Genomic DNA, 21,712 nt, shown 5'->3' with positions numbered 1-21,712 from the left:
TCTAATGACCAGGAAAATTCCGACATGCGCCTATAGTCGACTTGAGAATTGAGATCACTTGACTTTGCATGATCTGGCGGGCTCGCCTCGGGTAACATGAATGACTCTGAAGAAGGGTATCTGTGGTGTCTGGCGACGTAATCAATACCCATACTGTCAGGCTATCAGTTATATTTGCTTGGTCAGAAGAGTCGTGGTGTAATAGTATTTCATCGAGACAGCACCCCTGGGATTACTGCAACTATACCGCGCGTCCAGTTGTTGATTCGCTGTATGTATTGTTGTCATGAGTGGATATCAACGTGCGTGAGTGACCAGACGCAGTTCTGTCTGCAGGCATGGATACTACTATTGGAGTCTCGTTTTTGGACCCGTTGAATGATTACGAGTTAATTCGTCGTATTGGGAGTGGCACGTACGGAGATGTGTTCAAGGTGAGTCGTGAGTGGGGGGAAATATCAGTTCGCACGTATGCGTATGTTAAACCAACGTTCCTGTATTCCACAATGGGACATTTTATTTAATTTTATGTTGACAGGCTCTAAACATTCAAAAGTGGATAGAAGCACAGCCACCATACGTTAACGCTCTTAACATAATCTATGTTAAACTTTACGTATGACCATTCAACAAATCATGTGTATGCAGGTAACCAATAACTGGTAAAAGGTTGGGTGGGCGCCCCTGCAAGTGTGACTGACTGCTATGTGAGAATAATGCGGGGATAGTCAATGAGCCCTCATCGTAATGATGCCTTTAGTGCCTATGGTTAATGTCCATAAACTACTGGTAGGTAGTTTATCTTCTGCTGTTCAGTATTCGTAATCAGGCTGGGATAGCATCCGGGCTGGTCAATTAGTTCAACATCCATAACGACCAAGGCCACTACAGGAACATTTATCAAGGCTCAAGGCATTTCATTCTAACTTTTTATTAGCTCTCTCAGCAAAACTATAAAGCTGTCTGTAATATACTCTCATTTTGTGCTGTTTTTTTTTCATGAAGGTAGAATAACTGACTTCATAGATCATCTTTTTAAGACCAGGGGATGTTATAAGAAATCTAGTCTGAAGGGCACTGCGACATTTATCAGCATTTATGTTTTATGTATCTTGACTATCGATAAGGTCTTTTTCAGTCAGTCTCGTCTATTTTGACTTCGTGATGTGAGCTGCAGGATAAAAAAACATCCTGTGATCCCACCCTGAATGTAAAATACATGCATCCTGCAAGAGCAACAGACTCAAATTGCTATGTGCCTCTCCTCCCCTGCCAGAAACATTTGGTATCCAATAGACTACAAAAGTAAAACAGGTACAACAGGCAACATTTACTGCAAGCACAATTGTTAACTTTTGGGCTAATGCTTTATGAATATGAATAATTCAAAATGTCCCCTAGACATGTCCTCTGTTTCACTCAGTCTTGACGTTATGTAATGTTGTACAACCCCTGCCATGCCTTAGCGCCATTTCACTGCCCGGGCTATGCCTGCCTGCCTGCCTGCTGTGAATGGAGAAACTGCTACTGTCCCATAGACAATGGCCTATTATCACCTCCCACTACCTCGCTGTTCTCCTCCTCTCCTCCACTGTTCTGTTTCTCCAGCCGTACTGGAGCTCCGTGGAGGTCAGGGGTCAAACCACTGGCCATGTGACCTCGTGGGCTCTCTGACTCTGTGGACATTCATTAGATGACCATTGTTCACAAGATCCAGGAAACTCTTCAGCTACTCAGCTGAGGGTTCTGCTCTCAAGTGTGTGACCTGTTGCAGCTACGTAAATAAAGAATGAAGCCTTTGTCAAACAAGAAAGCATGGATTTCATGCCTCAAAAGTAGCCCTGATATTCATCTCAAAGACCTCAGTGGGAGGTTGCTTTTACAAGTGAGTAGTTATTTTTGTCTTGTAGTCTAGTGAAACTATGCCAAAGACAGGTTGAGGAGTCATACGTACAGTATGTGCATTCATGGTTATAAACTTGTGACCTGTGACCTGACTGAGATTACCTGAGGTTCAATGGTAGGGGAAACCCACAGAACAGAAATATGTTTCACAAACCAGCAGCAGCACTGCAATGCCCAGTCATCACTGTCACACTGTGGGCTGTTGGTCATTTGTTATTGCAAGTTACATCACACACACACACACACACATTTCCATTTGTGCTGTTGTTGCAGTTGTGCGGATCTGTCTCTCACTGAATATCAATAATGTCTTGAGGCCAGTTTAGTGCAACATACTTCCGAATGATCGTATGGAAAAGCAGGGAAAAAGCCGTCTGTTTTTATTGTGTGGAATTTCAATCTTCAAGCCCTGAGAAATAACTACTTTTGGAACTATGATCAAAGTGATGAAGTTTTATTTTCATTACCATTGTCTGTGAACTCTATCCCACAACACACTGTTATTTCATGCTGCCCTTGGCGAACCTTAAAGAGACATTACTGTCACTTTAGTCACAGGAAGTGCTCTGTTATAACAGGAAAAAAAACAGGAAGTCGGTGTAGCCAAGCTTCAGGTTTTGTCTACAGGCAATCTGATAGACCATTGGTTGATTCTATATTTGTCGGGCATAGAGTTAAGGGCCTTTACGACCTGACGTCACTTCAACGTTTGACCTGTCAGAAAGAATAGGAGCAATCCATGTTTTTAAAGGATAAAACGAGAGGAAATGACGGACGAACGTCGGATGGACATTGTAAACAACATCCTCTGGATTCAAAGCCAGGGACTTTTCCCCTTGTTCTCTCTTACGCCCCTGACATAGACCATGTCACTGAGCATGACTCTTAAAGCTCTGGGTCTGCGTCTGAAGTGGCACACTATTCCCTATACAGTGCACCACTTTTGATGCGGGCCCTGGTCACAAGTAGTGCACTATAGGGTGTCATTTCAGATACAACCCGGGACTGTGTAGGAAATACCTCTCACTACTACAGTGTCCCCAGCAGCCCCTGTCTCTGTCTCCTGCTGTTGCATTTCTACAAGGTGAAGCTGAAGGTCAGAGGCAGCATGCGACCAGCCCGGCCAGACCAGGGTCTAATATTGTTTCTTTTATCGTCAAGATGGCTGACTAGGGGGTTTGGGTTTTGAATGGATGCCCGGGGCTTCCTATAGTGATGGGAGGAATGTGGCAGATCTCCAAACTGAGATGAAAATGCATTTAGGAATGAGTTACAGAGAAAATTGCATTTTGGCCCCCCCAAAAAATGGCTTTTCACTTGAATTTCACAAATAGGACTATCATAACTATATAGATCTAGATATTTTGTGATTTAATTGCATTAGCTGTTATGTTTTCCATTGCCAATACTAAGAAATTGTATTTAGAGTTAGAAATTGTGAGAGAAAAATGAAACATGAAATGGTTGTAAACAGCTAATTGACTGTTGTAAATAGAACGATTGCGATGAGCTGTCAGCAATTTGATGCAATTGCTTCGAGGAAACTGCTTGCTGATGGTTTAGTGTTTCACTCTCCCGGATGTAGGTGTCTAGTGTTGTAGGCCTATGTACTGCTGACTAATCCATGGACATGTCATTCTGTAGTCTGTATTCCCTGTATTCAGTTCACAGTATTAATCACTCACAGTTCACCCTTTCTTTCAGGCTCGCAACATCAAGAGTTCGGCAATGGCAGCCATCAAAATAGTCAAACTGGATCCTGGTATGTGACCAGTCTTGTCAGACCTGTATTATGGGTTATTTCTTGCATGTTTTGCCTTCCTGTATGCTTTGTGTAGTACATTCTTAAGTCTTTGGAGACAATCTATTGTGTGTGTGACACAGTTAACTACTACTACTAGCAGCAGTAGTCTAGTAGTAGAAGTAGCTAGTAGTTCTAGTACTAGTATCAGTATTGGTGTTGAGATGTCAGGAAATGGCCTACAGTGAGGGGGAAAAGTATTTGATCCCCTGCTGATTTTGTACGTTTGCCCACTGACAAAGAAATTATCCGTCTATAATTTTAATGGTAGGTTTATTGGAACAGTGAGAGACAGAATAACAACAAAATAATCCAGAAAAACGCATGTCAAAAATGTTAGAAATTGATTTGCATTTTAATGAGGGTAATAAGTATTTGACCCCTCTGCAAAACATGACTTAGTACTTGGTGGCAAAACCCTTGTTGGCAATCACAGATGCCAGACGTTTCTTGTAGTTGGCCACCAGGTTTGCACACATCTCTGGAGGGATTTTGTCCCAATCCTCTTTGCAGATCTTCTCCAAGTCATTAAGGTTTCGAGGCTGACGTTTGGCAACTCGAACCTTCAGCTCCCTCCACTGATTTTCTATGGGATTAAGGTCTGGAGACTGGCTCGGCCACTCCAGGACCTTAATGTGCTTCTTCTTGAGCCACTCGTTTGTTGCCTTGGCCGTGTGTTTTGGGTCATTGTCATGCTGGAATACCCATCCACGACCAATTTTCAATGCCCTGGCTGAGGGAAGGAGGTTCTCATCCAAGACTTGACGATACATGGCCCCGTCCATCGTCCCTTTTGATGCGGTGAATTTGTCCTGTCCCCTTAACAGAAAAACAGCCCCAAAGCATAATGTTTCCACCTCCATGTTTTACGGTGGGGATGGTGTTCTTGGGGTCATAGGCAGCATTCCTCCTCCTCCAAACACGGCGAGTTGAGTTGATGCCAAAGAGCTCCATTTTGGTCTCATCTGACCACAACACTTTCACCCAGTTGTCCTCTGAATCATTCAGATGTTCATTGGCAAACTTCAGACGGGCATGTATATGTGCTTTCTTGAGCAGGGGGTCCTTGCGGGCGCTGCAGGATTTCAGTCCTTCACGGCGTAGTGGGTTACCAATTTATTTCTTGGTGACTATGGTCCCAGCTGCCTTGAGATCATTGACAAGATCCTCCCGTGTAGTTCTGGGCTGATTCCTCACCGTTCTCATGATCATTGCAACTCCATGAGGTGAGATCTTGCATGGAGCCCCAGGCAGAGGGAGATTGACTGTTCTTGTGTGTTTCTTCCATTTGCGAATAATCGCACCAACTGTTGTCACCTTCTCACCAAGCTGCTTGGCGATAATCTTGTAGCCCATTCCAGCCTTGTGTAGGTCTACAATCTTGTCCCTGACATCCCTGGAGAGGTCTTTGGTCTTGGTCATGGTGGAGAGTTTGGAATCTGATTTATTGATTGCTTCTGTGGACAGGTGTCTTTTATACAGGTAACAAACTGAGATTAGGAGCACTCCCTTTAAGAGTGTGCTCCTAATCTCAGCTCGTTACCTGTATAAAAGACACCTGGGAGCCAGAAATCTTTCTGATTGAGAGGGGGTCAAATACTTATTTCCCTCATTAAAATGCAAATCAATTTCTAACATTTCTTACATGCGTTTTTCTGGATTTTTGTTGTTGTTATTCTGTCTCTCACTGTTCAAATAAACCTACCATTAAAATTATAGACTGATCATTTCTTTGTCCGTGGGCAAACGTACAAAATCAGCAGGGGATCAAATACTTTTTCCCCTCACTGTATATCTGTGTCTTAGTTTGGTCATGTGACCTGCATGCTCCCTGTTCAGGTGATGACATCACATCCATCCAGCAGGAGATCACTATGATGAAGGAATGCAAGCACAAGAACATTGTGGCCTATTTCGGCAGCTATCACAGGTACATGTTTAGGCTTGTCTAATTTTACACTTCATGAGAGTTCCACGTCCATCTGTGGAATTCCTTGGATTGTGAGTGTTCTTGGATGTGTTGAATTCCACTCTTTTTATTTAACTAGGCAAGTCAGTTTAGAACAAATTCTTATTTTACAATGACGGCCTACCCCGGCCAAACCCTCCCCTAACCCGGACGACACTGGGCCAATTGTGCGCCGCCCTATGGGACTCCAGATCACGGCCGGTTGTGATATCGCCCGTAATCGAACCAGGGTCTGTAGTGGCGCCTCCTAGCACTGCGAATCAGTGCCTTAGACCGCTGCGCTACTCACTCATTGTGCCACTCGGGAACGCTCTTACCTCAAACGCCCACTTCTAGGACTTAGAATGCAGCATTCTCTCCCACACTACAGAAATTGTGGCTCTCAAAATGAACGTTATACACACAAAAAGCCCGGTTGTTGATAGAATACGGTCACTAACAAGCGCATGCATACACACAGAATTAAACGTATGCGTGTGTGTGTGTGTGTGTGTGTGTGTGTGTGTGTGCGTGCATGCGTGCGTGCGTGTGTGCGTGCATACACCCACACTGTTGCTAAGTCTCAAATTATTTTGCTGAAGGTTTTTACCTTTTTATCTTAGTCCTTTTGGAACGTCTGAATGTTAACTCTGTAACATTTCAAGGTCAGATAACATTGCGATTTGTTTGGATGGCAAAACAGTCCCTACTCAGTTCTCCTCTCCAACGAAGTTCATAGTAATTTTTACAAAAATCCATATTATAATTTTTTTGTTGTCTGGAAAGTCAACAAAAATGCATTCCCGACTGGTAATCAAAGTGTGTATCTCCCATTTTTTTGCAGAAACACTAAATTGTGGATATGTATGGAGTACTGTGGAGGGGGGTCGTTACAAGACATTTACCACGGTATGTATTGCTACAACTGAACTGACCTTACCTTATAGCCATGTATTTTCCTTCCTCTCTTGTGTGGCCATTAATCTAAGGTCTCTACTGGTATTTCCACAGTGACTGGGCCCTTAAAGGAGAAGCAGATAGCCTACATCTGCAGAGAAACCCTCCAGGTTAGTCAGCCCAGGGATGTACTATACGTGATGAGCTCTGTCACTTTCCTAACTGGGACAGACGGTCACAGTATAATCCAGTAGCAGTGTGTGGATAGAATCACTGCGGAAGCCAAGCCAGGACAACAACAAAAAATACATATTACAACCTATGTGTTGTGATAATTGCGTTGTTTGTTCTATAAGCTGGTGGTTCATATCCCTTTTTACCGTGATATAAAGGCCGAGACAATAAGAAGACACAGTGGCAGAATAAATTCAACCACACCTTGGTTTCATCATTAAACCAGAGAGCAACATCTGTCCGGTGAAGTCCACAAACAAACAGTTACAGTGCCTTGCGAAAGTATTCGGCCCCCTTGAACTTTGCGACCTTTTGCCACATTTCAGGCTTCAAACATAAAGATATAAAACTGTATTTTTTTGTGAAGAATCAACAACAAGTGGGACACAATCATGAGGTGGAACGACATTTATTGGATATTTCAAACTTTTTTAACAAATCGAAAACTGAAAAATTGGGCGTGCAAAATTATTCAGCCCCCTTAAGTTAATACTTTGTAGCGCCACCTTTTGCTGCGATTACAGCTGTAAGTCGCTTGGGGTATGTCTCTATCAGTTTTGCACATCGAGAGACTGACATTTTTTCCCATTCCTCCTTGCAAAACAGCTCGAGCTCAGTGAGGTTGGATGGAGAGCATTTGTGAACAGCAGTTTTCAGTTCTTTCCACAGATTCTCGATTGGATTCAGGTCTGGTCTTTGACTTGGCCATTCTAACACCTGGATATGTTTATTTTTGAACCATTCCATTGTAGATTTTGCTTTATGTTTTGGATCATTGTCTTGTTGGAAGACAAATCTCCGTCCCAGTCTCAGGTCTTTTGCAGACTCCATCAGGTTTTCTTCCAGAATGGTCCTGTATTTGGCTCCATCCATCTTCCCATCAATTTTAACCATCTTCCCTGTCCCTGCTGAAGAAAAGCAGGCCCAAACCATGATGCTGCCACCACCATGTTTGACAGTGGGGATGGTGTGTTCAGCTGTGTTGCTTTTACGCCAAACATAACGTTTTGCATTGTTGCCAAAAAGTTCAATTTTGGTTTCATCTGACCAGAGCACCTTCTTCCACATGTTTGGTGTGTCTCCCAGGTGGCTTGTGGCAAACTTTAAACGACACTTTTTATGGATATCTTTAAGAAATGGCTTTCTTCTTGCCACTCTTCCATAAAGGCCAGATTTGTGCAATATACGACTGATTGTTGTCCTATGGACAGAGTCTCCCACCTCAGCTGTAGATCTCTGCAGTTCATCCAGAGTGATCATGGGCCTCTTGGCTGCATCCCTGATCAGTCTTCTCCTTGCATGAGCTGAAAGTTTAGAGGGACGGCCAGGTCTTGGTAGATTTGCAGTGGTCTGATACTCCTTCCATTTCAATATTATCGCTTGCACAGTGCTCCTTGGGATGTTTAAAGCTTGGGAAATCTTTTTGTATCCAAATCCGGCTTTAAACTTCTTCACAACAGTATCTCGGACCTGCCTGGTGTGTTCCTTGTTCTTCATGATGCTCTCTGCGCTTTTAACGGACCTCTGAGACTATCACAGTGCAGGTGCATTTATACGGAGACTTGATTACACACAGGTGGATTGTATTTATCATCATTAGTCATTTAGGTCAACATTGGATCATTCAGAGAACCTCACTGAACTTCTGGAGAGAGTTTGCTGCACTGAAAGTAAAGGGGCTGAATAATTTTGCACGCCCAATTTTTCAGTTTTTGATTTGTTAAAAAAGTTTGAAATATCCAATAAATGTTGTTCCACTTCATGATTGTGTCCCACTTGTTGTTGATTCTTCACAAAAAAATACAGTTTTATATCTTAATGTTTGAAGCCTGAAATGTGGCAAAAGGTCACAAAGTTCAAGGGGGCCGAATACTTTCGCAAGGCACTGTACATGACCTACTACTGCATGGTCAAGCAAGTTAATGTTTCCAACATTTTCTGACCACTAAACAACTCTTCATTTAGAACCAGAGAGTGTTACCGCAAGTTACAAAGAAAACAGGAGCTGCCTCCACTTTTCCAGCACCATTTCAACTTCGACATCATCAAATCACCTATGCTTAGTCTAGTAATTACAACTAAAAGATACCAAAAAACAATTTAGTCCAATCAACGTAAACTAAATAGGATGTGGTTGTCGATGGTTCTGATTTCTGTGTGTGTGTATGCGCGAGCTTGCAAGTAGACAAAAACATGTTGACTCGCCCAGAAATGCCAATGTCATCCTCCTTTCTTTCATGACTCTGTCATACAGTACACACTTTAAAAAATGTTGTTGTCCTAGGCTACCTGGCTAAAATGCTTGATCGCTACCCTGACTTCTTTTCATGGACAACGATGCGCCAGACCAGCTAGTTAACATTAGCCTACTGCATCTAGCTACATATTGAACTTCCATCCTCTCAGGCCAGGGGCACAATATGAATTTATGGTTGGATCAGAATCTCTGGATTAATCATTGGCTAGTCCATCATTAATTTAGGAAAGGGATGATTTTAGCTAGCCACCAGAGGACAACAACACTACGGGATGCAACAATTTAAGTTGTGTCTGTAAATGACGCTTGGCTTGTGAGTTGTGTGAAGCAAAATCCACTGGACTCTTTTAATTTAATTTATAAAAACATTTTTAATCTTTATTTAACTTGACACTTTGTTTTTGGTGCTCCAGGACCATTCACAGTTGAGCTCTCTCAGTTGAGCTCAATGCTGAACTGAATCCTCGCTGGCTTCCCTTACATTCAATGCGACGAGCGGCATCAATGTCATACTCTTTTTGACCAGACGGTATCAGACGGTTTACAGATCCAGAGACAGAGGGGCGCTGTTTCGCTCGCTCTGTTGTTTTCTCCAGTGAGATACATTCAACCTCCTGCGAATTGAAGAAAAAGGATGAAACAGAGAGAGAAGAAAAAAAAATATATTTGTATCTTTCTTTGTCTATTCTTTGGGGAAGGCTGGCTTCTCTTTGGAATCCTTCAATACACGCCACTGGTATAATCATGTGTTTCTAACCACAGGAAAGCAATGCAGCATGTTTCGTGACACCATACACACAGCACAGCAACATAACATTACCTCCCTTATTCGTGTCAACACTTTGTGTTTGTTGCACACTGTTGTGTTGTGTCTGGCTCTATGGGCTTGTGTGGTGAACTGAGGATGAGATTGAGAGATTTGTCAAACTGTTTCTGTGTTTTTGTTTTTCAACAGGGCTTGTACCACCTGCACGAAACAAGCAAAATGCATAGAGACATAAAGGTATCATTTTGACATACCGGTATGTTATTGTCAGTGAATGGCTCGGATCGGAATCTTTGTGAGCTCATATCTTTGTGTGTGTGTGTGTGTGTGTGTGTGTGTGTGTGTGTGTGTGTGTGTGTGTGTGTGTGTGTGTGTGTGTGTGTGTCTGTCCATCTGTCTATAGGGAGCAAATATCCTTATCACAGAACGAGGAGATGTCAAACTGGGTCAGTGAACATCTATTCTATACCATCAATCACACTCACTCACTCACTCCCTCACTCACTCATATACATTGTCTGCGATAACTTTGAGGTTAACTAGCGTGGTAAAAATAAACCACTCACAAGACATATTGGATCCTGCATTCTGTCTCCCCCTGCCACCAAACTGTCATCTCTGTTTCCATGCAGCCGATTTTGGAGTTGCTGCAGAGATCAGTGCTTCTGTAGCCAAGAGGAAGTCTTTTATAGGAACTCCCTACTGGTAAGATAACTGGGCTCAAACCACGACCTTCAACGTTATGACTCATTGAAAACGATATACTTCAGTGCTTATTTATGCTGACACTGATACGTCTTACAGTAGTCATACGTTTCCTTCTTTGGATATGTTCTTTCAGGATGGCTATGAGACACTTTATAAGGTGGTCGTATGTCCTTATGACAAGTCCTATAATGCATTATAACCACATCATAATTCATAACCCCCAATCTCCCATTTCACCTGACTGGTGTTTATGTACCCATGCCAGGATGGCACCGGAGGTGGCAGCAGTGGAGAAAAAGGGCGGGTACAACCATCTGTGTGACATCTGGGCGGTGGGCATCACGGCCATCGAGCTGGCAGAGCTCCAGCCGCCCATGTTTGACCTCCACCCTATGAGGTGAGCTCTGAGACAAAGGACAGAGTTACAGACACAAACTGAGACGGAGGCAGAGATCCAGGCACAGAAAGGCAGAGATCCAGACACAGACAGAGACAGGCAGATTCCGTACCAGTCCCCTCTAGACTTTAACATCAACAATAAATCGTTTCCATCCCCTTTTCATTCACTCCTCTAAATCCACAATAATTCCACTGAAAAATAAATGATGATGGATATATATATTTGTGCTGTGTTGCATTTCGCGGGCTATCCACATACCTCTGAATCCAATATGGTATCATAGCTTTGTAGGTGACGACAACAACAAAAATCTCAAGCCTGGGAGCAGATCTGTTTGTGCTTTTGGAAACCGCCTCTGGAGTGTCTGTCGTTATGGCAGACATGTCAGCGAAGGACAAAGGAGCTGGCCAAGGCACACAATAAACAGATCTATGAAGAAGGCTAGGCTTTCCACCGTGTTAACGTTTCAAACTATTAAAACTATGTTCCAGAGCCTTGATGTTAATGTCGAAAAGCAGCTTCCAGCCACCCAGGCTCAAGGACAAGACCAAGTGGTGAGATGGACATGAGCACACCACATTCCCTGAACAATTCAGCCACCTCACCATGCATCATACTGTATGTGAAATACCTCTTCTCCGAAAGCATCCTCCTGACACGAGACTGTTCTTTGAATGCAGCATTGATATTCTCCATATTTCTCAACATGGTTATATGCATTTTTTTGTTGTTGCTCATCTCCCTCCCTCCCTCCTCTCTCTGCAGGTCTGCGGGGTTCCAGAGCTTTGTGAAGATGTCCCTCATTAAGAACCCCAGGAAGAGACCGTCGTCCGAGACTTTACTGCAGGTACACTTCGGTACACCGCTGAGAGCACGTTGCTTTCCCCTCTCTCTCTCTCTCTCTATAAACCAGCGGAGGAAACATTAATGAAAAGCCCCTGGATGGCGATCAACATTCACCGTCATTATAGACAGAGCCTCTGGACTAGAGCCTCTGACTGAGGTGCTAAAAGCATAGCGATCCTGTATTCATGTCTATAGCTAATAGGGACCCCTAACAGGGCCTCGGGAGCTGTGAGAGATCAAGGAAATGATGAAGTTATTTATTGATGTAGAGCTTTTACATAAAAAATATTTAAAAATCTGTTGTCGTATCCCCAGCATCCGTTTGTGACCCAGCTACTGACTCGTAACCTGATCATTGAGCTGCTGGACATGGCCAACAACCCGGACCTCCACTCCACACACGGCATGGATGATAACGACATGGAGGTGAGGATAGGTGACAATAGACAGACAGACGCACATGCATGGCCATCACCCAGAACTCTCAGGAACATTGCTTGTTCCTAGTGTGATTTATTATGTGTGTGTGTGTGTGTGCGTGTGCGTGTTTGTCTGCAGAATGTAGAAGCTGCTCCTGATAAGATCCAGTCTGCAGGAAAACACCTGCCCGTGGAGAGGACTCTGTCTGAACAGCAGTGTGAGTCTTCAAATCCCTACACAATTATGACACTGAAGCATCATCATCAGCCCACGCATGACATCATCACTACAATTTGTGAAAAGGGTTATCGAAGTTCTATTTGCAAAACCATCAAAATCAACATCAATGAGGGTCTTCTTCCCTGAACACTGTACATGGGCTTTGACTGTACATCCGTCCACGATAATTCAAGTGGACACTCATCTATAGTTAGAGAGGGTGTGTGTGTGTGTGTGTGTGTGTGTGTGCGTGCGTGCGTGCGCGTGCGTGCGTGCGTGCGTCTATCCTTGTGTATCGCGCGTACTTGGAGAGTTGAGGTCAACATCACCCTCGCTAGCTTAATGTATGGAATTGGGGACGAGGTAGGAGAGCAGAGCAGCACGCAACACACGACTCTTGGGGTCCTGACTCCTGTTACAAGACGCCCATTGAGACTTGAAGGGGGAGATGAAGTCACCAAGTCACACGGTCACCCAACACAGAGGGACGCATAGAGGTGGCACTGTCCGCACACGCACATGCCATGTCCCCTTTCTGCCATGACTCTGACGTGCCTGGCGTCCCACGTGTGAGGAGGAGGTGGGGGAGGCGAGGAGGTGGGGGAGGCGAGGAGGGATGACTGAGGAACTATTGTTATGTCTCCTATCAGTGGGATTACAGCATACACAGGGTGCGGTGATGGTGGACAATGCGGCCGCTCTACAGCAGCCTGGGACAAAAAGCGTATATATAGACAAGCATGTCAACAAAGATGGTGGGAGTGGGGAGGGGTGTTGTGACTCGTCTCTTATGCAAATACAATAGGTTCTCGGGCATGTTCGTGGAAAGGGGTGTGGTGAGTCATTGTGAATGGGCATCACAATAGGTTTTCTGGGGTGAGCAGTGCGGTGAGTTGCCTGAAGCCAATGGTAGTACTTGCAACACATGATTGAGGTTGTGATGTGTGATATAGCCTGTGAGAGTGTGCCCCTGAGCAAGAAAGTAGTTTACCAATCGATTGGAATATATAGCAAGTGATAATAAATGATAGTAAAATGAATCACATAAAACATGTTTTGTATCAGCAGTTAGTAATTATAAGTACATACTTTGTATTTAATTGTAACTTTTCCTCATGGTTAACTAAGCTGTGCTTGCCTTAGTTGACCAAATGAAGTTTGGGCCCCCGTTGAGGAAAGTCACAGAGCCTTATCCTGATATGGTGAGTGACATTTATTTCCTGTGTTTGACATGTTAGAGGTCAATTCAACATAGAATGGCTATTTGGGGAAGTGTGATTACGAGATGTATGAGTTCTTGTATGGCATAGTTTTAAGATGTTATTAATAGGGATACTATGAATGTGTATGTTGTTGATGTTTTTTTTTGTCATATTTCAGCAAAGCTCGTATGAAGACGATTGGGACCTCTCAGAAGATGAAACTGAATCACCGTAAGATGCTCCTCTTCCTCACCAATTTTCTCAAATCTAGTAGCATTACATCAAAGACATAGTATTTCAGAGCATTATCCCAAATCTACTATCGGTGTTTGTGTGGCCATGGATGTGACATCCCCGCTAGAGAGGGAAAAACATTGAAAAAACTCCCGATGCATTATTAATAGACTCATATTTGCAGTAAAAGGAAAAGTTTGCTTCCTCATTGAGAGAGAACACTGGCTGCAACGCTCCTATTGTCACAGAACAGGCAGTGCTCTGTCACATCATGTACACAGAACAAGTGGCTCCATAGAGACATTAGCATCTTGTCTTCCTATTTCAGGAGCCTGTTAGAATGTGTGGAGGAAGCTCTGCAGCTGAGGTAGGCCTGCAGACCCCCCCCACCCCCTCCATTGTACAAACACTATTCAACACTATTCTACCCTGTGGCAACTTTTATCAAGGAAGCAATGAAAGTTTGTTTATTTACATTTAAATGATTAGCTTTTCATGTTAACTTGACATTATCTGGTAAAGAAGTATAGAATATTTGACCACTGATTATTAGTGTTTGGTATGCATATTTTAAATTAAATTAAAAAAATAATTATTTAACCTTTATTTAACCAGGAAGGGCTCATTGAGATGAAAATCTCTTTTTCAAGAGCGCCCTGGCCAAGATAGACAGCACCAAGTCATTACAAAACAATTACAGACAGACAACATGAAAAACTACAAGTAATAACGAAGTTACGCAACCATAAATAAATAGGTTATTAGTAGGTTAAAATGTACTAGTCACAGACAAACGACTTGACATGCTGCCATCTTGGATTTGAAGTTGATCGAGTGTGATAGACAAGTTGTGTTTTTACAATTCATTGAACCTGCCCTGCTCCAAATCTTGTCCTATTAAGATCCAACACAATTGAGCCCATGTCAGTTTATTGACTGTGACAGCAAGTATCCCACATGGAAAGCAAATCTGATTTACCACAGAGTGCTTCAGTAACAATATTACCATTGACTATTTCAGGAGCTTAACCATCAAAAGAGTGCCATCTACTGACGTAAGTGCCAATAACACAACCCCAAGAAAACAAAGAGTTCCTTCTGAAATAGTGTAATGCAATACATGAAGACAATCCTTTTGACCTTTCAGCTATTTCCTATTGCATTATATGATGGTGTTTTGTCTATTGTCTTTGGTTGCGTAGGGGGGTAAAGGTGGGAGGAAGAGTGGGTTGTTCAGCCCTTCCACAGCCTCCCTGCCTGCCATCGGCTCCTTCTGTCCCACCCTGGAGGACAAGGACCTCACCCTCCGCCCCAGCTCCACCCTGGGGCCCGACTCCACACCCAACAACTCCATGTCAGGTACTGAACTTCCACACACAGAGTAAATGTTTCCAGGTTATATGTCAATCTGTCATGACAACTGATTTGGTTCTGGGTCCCGAGATTATACACTGCTCAAAAAAATAAAGGGAACACTTAAGCAACACAATGTAACTCCAAGTCAATCACACTTCTGTGAAATCAAACTGTCCACTTAGGAAGCAACACTGATTGACAATAAATTTCACATGCTGTTGTGCAAATGGAATAGACAACAGGTGGAAATTATAGGCAATTAGCAAGACACCCCCAATAAAGGAGTGGTTCTGCAGGTGATAACCACAGACCACTTCTCAGTTCCTATGCTTTCTGGCTGATGTTTTGGTCACTTTTGAATGCTGGCGGTACTGTCACTCTAGTGGTAGCATGAGACGGAGTCTACAACCCACACAAGTGGCTCAGGTAGTGCAGCTCATCCAGGATGGCACATCAATGCGAGCTGTGGCAAGAAGGTTTGCTGTGTCTGTCAGCGTAGTGTCCAGAGCATGGAGGCGCTACCAGGAGACAGGTCAGTACATCAAGAGACGTGGAGGAGGCCATAGGAGGGCAACAACCCAGCAGCAGGACCGCTACCTCCGCCTTTGTGCAAGAAGGAGCAGGAGGAGCACTGCCAGAGCCCTGCAAAATTACCTCCAGCAGGCCACAAATGTGCATGTGTCTGCTCAAACGGTCAGAAACAGACTCCATGAGGGTGGTATGAGTGCCCGACGTCCACAGGTGGGGGTTGTGCTTACAGCCCAACACCGTGCAGGACGTTTGGCATTTTCCAGAAAACACCAAGATTGGCAAATTCGCCACTGGCGCCCTGTGCTCTTCACAGATGAAAGCAGGTTCACACTGAGCACATGTGACAGACGTGACAGAGTCTGGAGACGCCGTGGAGAACGTTCTACTGCCTGCAACATCCTCCAGCATGACCGGTTTGGCGGTGGGTCAGTCATGGTGTGGGGTGGCATTTCTTTGGGGGGCCGCACAGCCCTCCATGTGCTCGCCAGAGGTAGCCTGACTGCCATTAGGTACCGAGATGAGATCCTCAGACCCCTTGTGAGACCATATGCTGGTGCGGTTGGCCCTGGGTTCCTCCTAATGCAAGACAATGCTAGACCTCATGTGGCTGAAGGTTGTCAGCAGTTCCTGCAAGAGGAAGGCATTGATGCTATGGACTGGCCCGCCCGTTCCCCAGACCTGAATCCAATTGAGCACATCTGGGACATCATGTCTTGCTTTAGTCCAGGTCTGGGAGAAGATCCCTCAGGAGACCATCCGCCACCTCATCAGGAGCATGCCCAGGCGTTGTAGGGAGGTCATACAGGCACGTGGAGGCCACACACACTACTGAGCCTCATTTTGACCTGTTTTAAAGACATTACATCAAAGTTGGATCAGCCTGTAGTATGGTTTTCCACTTTAATTTTGAGTGTGACTCCAAATCCAGACCTCCATGGGTTGATACATTTGATTTCCATTGATAATTTTTGTGTGATTTTGTTGTCAGCACATTCAACTATGTAAAGAAAAAAGTATTTAATAAGAATATTTCATTCATTCAGATCTAGGATGTGTTATTTTAGTGTTCCCTTTATTTTTTTGAGCAGTGTATGTTGACTAGTGATCAGTGTATTCTAATGCAATCGTAATACGTTCCATTATACAGTATATCTTCTGTGTGTTGTAATCCGAATCATTGTAGCTTTTCTCATTCATGCTAAGATTGACAACATGTCTCAACATGACAAATGGGTTCTCCCATCTCTCCTCCTCTCGTGTGGTTCTCTAGTCTTGGCCAGGTGCTCTGCTACCCAGGACATCAGCAGACAGTGGTGCAGTGACCCCAGTGTTTCTGAGGGGAGCGCCGTGCAGGCGGAGAAGAAGACAGGGGGAGTGGCCTCTCCGAGCAGGGAAACCTCTCTCTCTCCAGAGTGGAGCACACTGAGGAGAAAGACCGAGGACTCTGTGAGTGTACAACACAGGAAAATGTTGGCCCACTACATATGAGTACATTAGTTTCATATCCATACTGTATGTGCTGATGCCGATAGTTGGCTTCAAGAAATGGTATGGATTCGAGGCTGTCAGTATATAGCATGGTTGGGGTTAAATCCAATGTAAATTCTGACACTTTGGGATGAAGTGAAATTTCAATGCAATAGTTGAAAAGTGCCATTCAATCCAACCCTGGGACGGAGTGACAAAAAGTGTGTGGTTTGTTAACCAAAAAAAAAGTGTGTGGTTTGTTAACCAGCAAGTGTGTGGATTGTTAACCAAAAAGTGTGTGGCTTGTTAACCTAATAGCCTCTTTCAAAACATCCAGTTTTATCTCCTTTTAATAAACAATCCTTTTGTAACATTAATATAGGAGGAGAGAATTCAGAATAGTCAACCAAACAGCAGCCAGATCCCATGACATTGCTGTTTTTGCTCCATTCATTTAAACAACATTATCATTTGAACGACACAGTTACCCCTCTTTTTTGTTGTTGTTGTTGTGTGTAACCCTTTTAACTTCTAGAGAGCTGATTGTCATGGACTCCCTCCTACCCCTCAAGTCCATGTAAGTGCAGAGGTCGAGTCTAACAGCATGTGCCCCTACGGTACAGGGACATGACCAATGACACTGCTGCGCCGACAACTAACAACCCATGCTTACACACAGACCTAGCTAATGGCTGTCGGTCTAACGAACGCCTGGTGGAATGCTCACTGCAACATTGCTTCTGTGTAGATGGACAGTGGACACATTTCAGTATTCTAACCATGCCTATTTTACCGTAATGTCGGAATTAGTCAACACGACATTAAAACACACAGTATGTTGTTTTGGTGTAATAGATGGGTGCCTGTTTCTCCAAAGTCTTCAATGGTTGTCCTCTGAAGATCCACTGCGCTGTGACCTGGATCCTCCCGAAAACCAGAGGTAGGTTTGCAGAAAGGGTTGAAGAGGTTCAAACGAGGTTCTAACATACGACCTAGAATATGAACCAAGACATGGTCTTGTCTCTTCCTCAGATCAGTACCTTATTCTGGGTGCAGAGGAGGGTGTATATACTCTCAACCTCAACGAGCTCCACGAGGACACTCTGGAGAAGGTAGTGGCACAGACGTTTATGAATAGGGTAAAGGGTGAGGTCGTGTTGAATTCCTGAGCGTGCCACTAATACCTCTCTCTTCCCCCACAGTTGCTCCCGCAGAGATGTGCCTGGCTGTATGTCATGAACAACGTTTTGATGTCCATATCAGGTAGGACAATCAATCCCCATTTTTCGTTCGGCCAATCACACACCTATCCGATTGGTCATAGGATCCTACACCATCAACTACACTGCTCCAAACCAGATCTGGGTTCAAATAGTATTTGAGTGTTTGCTTGAGCCTACTTTGACTGCCAGGTGGGTGGGGTTTGCACTCCATTGGTTCCATTGTACCAGGCAAGCTCGAAAAAGAACTGCTAAATTGGAACACTGGTTTCTTACCATTCCTTCCCTCTCCACCCCCATCTTCAGGGAAGTCGTCCCAGCTGTACTCCCACAGTCTGATGTCTCTGTTTGAACAGAGAGGTCACAAGCAGCAGAAACAGAGTCACCTGTCCCTCAGTACCAACCGCCTCACTGAGAGGATCAACCCCAGGTAGAGTGAGTGAGTGAGTGAGTGAGTGAGTGAGTGAGTGAGTGAGTGAGTGAGTGAGTATTAATGTTATCGGGTTAAGTTTGCCTTCAATTTATGTGCATCTCCTAATTTCAAATGTTTTCAAATGTTTGTCCATCAGCAGGAAATATGCTGTAACTGTGAAGATACCAGACACTAAAAGCTGTCGAAGATGCAGTGTGGGTAAGTGTAATTTGACGTTGCAATATGTTCAAGAAAGTTTATGAAATTGACCCAAAGTGTTTTCAGTTGCTCTTTGTCCCTCCCTCTCTCTCTGCTGCAGCAAGGAACCCATACACAGACAGCACGTTCCTGTGTGGGGCTGTGCCGTCAGGTCTAGTTCTACTCTTGTGGTATGACCCCATGCAGAAATTTATGCAGCTCAAGGTGTGTATTGACATAACTCCATATTGTGCTATTAAAATGATTACTTACAATTGATTTCAATGAACCGTGTCTGTTAGACTTGTAAAATGTATCCTCCTATGCTCTCTTCTTCCCTCTCCTTCTCTCAGCATATAGACATACGTCTACCAGATCCGCTCCCTATCTTTGAGCTACTGGTGTTAGTGACAGATGAGTTTCCACAGTTGTGTGTTGGTGTGAGAGACTGCACTGCAGAGAAAGGGAAACCGCCAACCAACCAGCAACTGAAGTTTGATATCGTAGAGTTGAACGGCACACCAAACTCTTCACCAGGTGGCACAGAGATGTTAGATGCCAGGATTTCAACCATATAACATTGTGTAGAGGAATTGTATAATTATCTTTCTTTCTCTCTATTTCTCTCTTTCTGTCTTGTGCGTGTGCAGAGAGTATGCCTGTCGGAGCCGGACCGGGAGCCGTGCAGGCGACACAGCTGGACAGAGACACGGTTCTCATTGCACTGGAGAGTAAGTCTATTGGAGCTCGGTTGGAATATATTATCTCCCTGGAATATCATTATCACTACCTACCCTTTAATGTACAATACTAATGGTATTTTTTACAGAGACTGTGAAGATTGTCACCCTGCAAGGGCTTCCTTCCAAGGAGCTGGCTTTTGAACTGGTCTTTGACTTCCCCATTGAAACACTAAGTAAAAACGTCATTCAATCCCAATTATCATTCTTTACTGCATAGAATGTCCTCAATTCGTCACCAAATCATAGCTACAGGGGGGAGGTACTGTAGCTACAGCTAACACACTACGTACTGTATGTGTGGGAGATTCCTTTGTGACATTACTGTTGTGTGGCTAGTTTGTTTACAGGACAGTGTTCTGGCTTTCTGGAAGCATGGTCTTAAAGGGAGGAGTCTTCACACAAATGAGGTGATTATGATGCCTTCTCTCCACCATGCGCTTGTGCGCTCATTCAAACCAAAAATGCTTGATCTGCATTGTAAGTATTTTATCTCTCTGAAACAGTGAAATACATTTACACTCATCTTAGGTCACGCAGGAGATTACAGACGAAAGCAGAGTATTCCGGGTCTTGGGGACGAACAGGTATGCTCCAAACTCTAGCTGGCCTGTTATCTTGAAAACCACATTATGTGTGATCCCATAAGGGGTCAAAAGGTTATTTTGAGAAAAACCAATCACGCTGTCTTTTGTCATTTCCATAGGGATATTGTCCTTCAGAGTACCCCCACAGAGGACCCATCAGCAATGAGCAACCTCTATATCCTGACTGGCCATGAAAGCAGCTACTAAGATTAGACAGAGAAAAAGGAAGGAAAGGAGAGAAAGCTATATTAAAGGAAGAAGTGAAGGAGCGTGTGTCCCAGAGATGGGCAATTTTTATTGTGTGAAGAAAGGAGGCACTACAGGCCACTAGCTCTTCCCTGGCACCTAATAAACTCGAACGAGCCCCCTGGCACCTAATAAACTCGAACGAGCCCCCTCAGTGTAGACTCGTCTCAAACTGATGTAACCCCCTCTACCTGCATACTGGGAACAGACAGACCATATGAGACTCTCACACAATTAGCCACAGAGAGAAAACTGAGCTGTTGTGTGTTCAAGGAAGAACTTGTTGAAAAAGACTTGTTAGAGAGAGCCCCCCCCCAGTCATGACCCCTAACCCCTTGAATACGCACACACTACTTTTAACCTGGTTCCAACCCCATTGTGTTTTCTTACTGGTATGCCATTGGAAATACACTAACTGATGACCGAAGTCTGCACTGTCTCCCGATACAACATTGTGAAGTGGAAACCAACTACATCGGTGAACGGAATATACCACTAGACCACCATGCTCTGTTCACTACTTGTAATGGCATAGGTGGCACCGCTCCCAGATGTCAACATGAACAGTTTTCACCTCATACGCTTGAAAATATGTCACCTAAAATCAGAGTGCTAATACAGTTTAAAAGTGCTCAGATTAAGACTTTTCCTGGATTTAAAGTGTTTTCAATAGAGATCTCTGTTGAGCATGCTTTTTAGGACAGGATTGGGCTTAATCTGCATCTTGGGAAACCAGCCCTAATGGAGTTGAATTGTATGATGAATTCCAATATTGTTTTGTTGTGTTTAGTCTCAAACCAGACATGTGTGTTTGCCACAAAGTAAGACTACGTTGTGTTTAATGATACTGGTTTGCTTTTGTTTGGTTGTGCATGGGAGGGACTGGGCCCAATGTAACACTCGTCATCCCTGAAAGACACTTGAAGGAGAATACATGTTGCTATTTAATTGTTTCTTTTAATAAAAAAAAGTGAAAATATGGATTTGAGAGTTTTTATGTATACTTGTTGAACTTATGCCAAAACATTGAATTCCCAATGATAAAATAAAAAGATTTTAAAAAATGTGAGTCGACTGATGCAAAGATAAAAGATGAATGTGTTTCTCTAAAGACATTA

The 21,712-nt window shown here is 43.8% G+C and overlaps 1 protein-coding gene across 3 annotated transcripts; it reads left to right on the top strand.

Moving 5' to 3' along the window:
- The first annotated feature begins 15 nt into the window (after nt 1-15).
- On the top strand, nt 16-21,575 carry LOC110531850 (mitogen-activated protein kinase kinase kinase kinase 2). 3 transcript variants are annotated; one of them, XM_021615308.2, is made up of 32 exons: nt 16-434; nt 3,610-3,667; nt 5,546-5,636; nt 6,499-6,563; nt 6,666-6,721; nt 9,998-10,045; nt 10,212-10,254; nt 10,441-10,513; nt 10,782-10,913; nt 11,408-11,470; nt 11,682-11,763; nt 12,078-12,188; nt 12,321-12,399; nt 13,545-13,603; nt 13,782-13,834; nt 14,166-14,204; nt 14,859-14,892; nt 15,040-15,196; nt 16,995-17,170; nt 17,727-17,768; nt 18,047-18,131; nt 18,224-18,303; nt 18,394-18,454; nt 18,718-18,841; nt 18,984-19,042; nt 19,143-19,246; nt 19,375-19,558; nt 19,672-19,752; nt 19,851-19,937; nt 20,101-20,171; nt 20,293-20,348; nt 20,468-21,575. In XM_021615308.2, exons 1-32 carry the CDS (start codon nt 339-341, stop codon nt 20,553-20,555), a joined length of 2,637 nt encoding a protein of 878 aa, XP_021470983.1. In that variant the 5' UTR covers nt 16-338; the 3' UTR covers nt 20,556-21,575. The 3 variants fall into 3 exon arrangements, with proteins under 3 accessions (XP_021470983.1, XP_021470981.1, XP_036843616.1); XM_021615306.2 differs by having other exon boundaries at nt 18,981-19,042; XM_036987721.1 differs by lacking the exon at nt 17,727-17,768 and having other exon boundaries at nt 18,981-19,042.
- Nucleotides 21,576-21,712: the final 137 nt, after the last annotated feature.

The sequence above is a fragment of the Oncorhynchus mykiss genome, chromosome 9, assembly GCF_013265735.2.
Source record: "Oncorhynchus mykiss isolate Arlee chromosome 9, USDA_OmykA_1.1, whole genome shotgun sequence".
In the NCBI taxonomy this organism is placed as follows: domain Eukaryota; kingdom Metazoa; phylum Chordata; class Actinopteri; order Salmoniformes; family Salmonidae; genus Oncorhynchus; species Oncorhynchus mykiss.
Note: the sequence above shows the minus strand (reverse complement) of the source record. Positions and strands in the feature narration are given on the sequence as shown.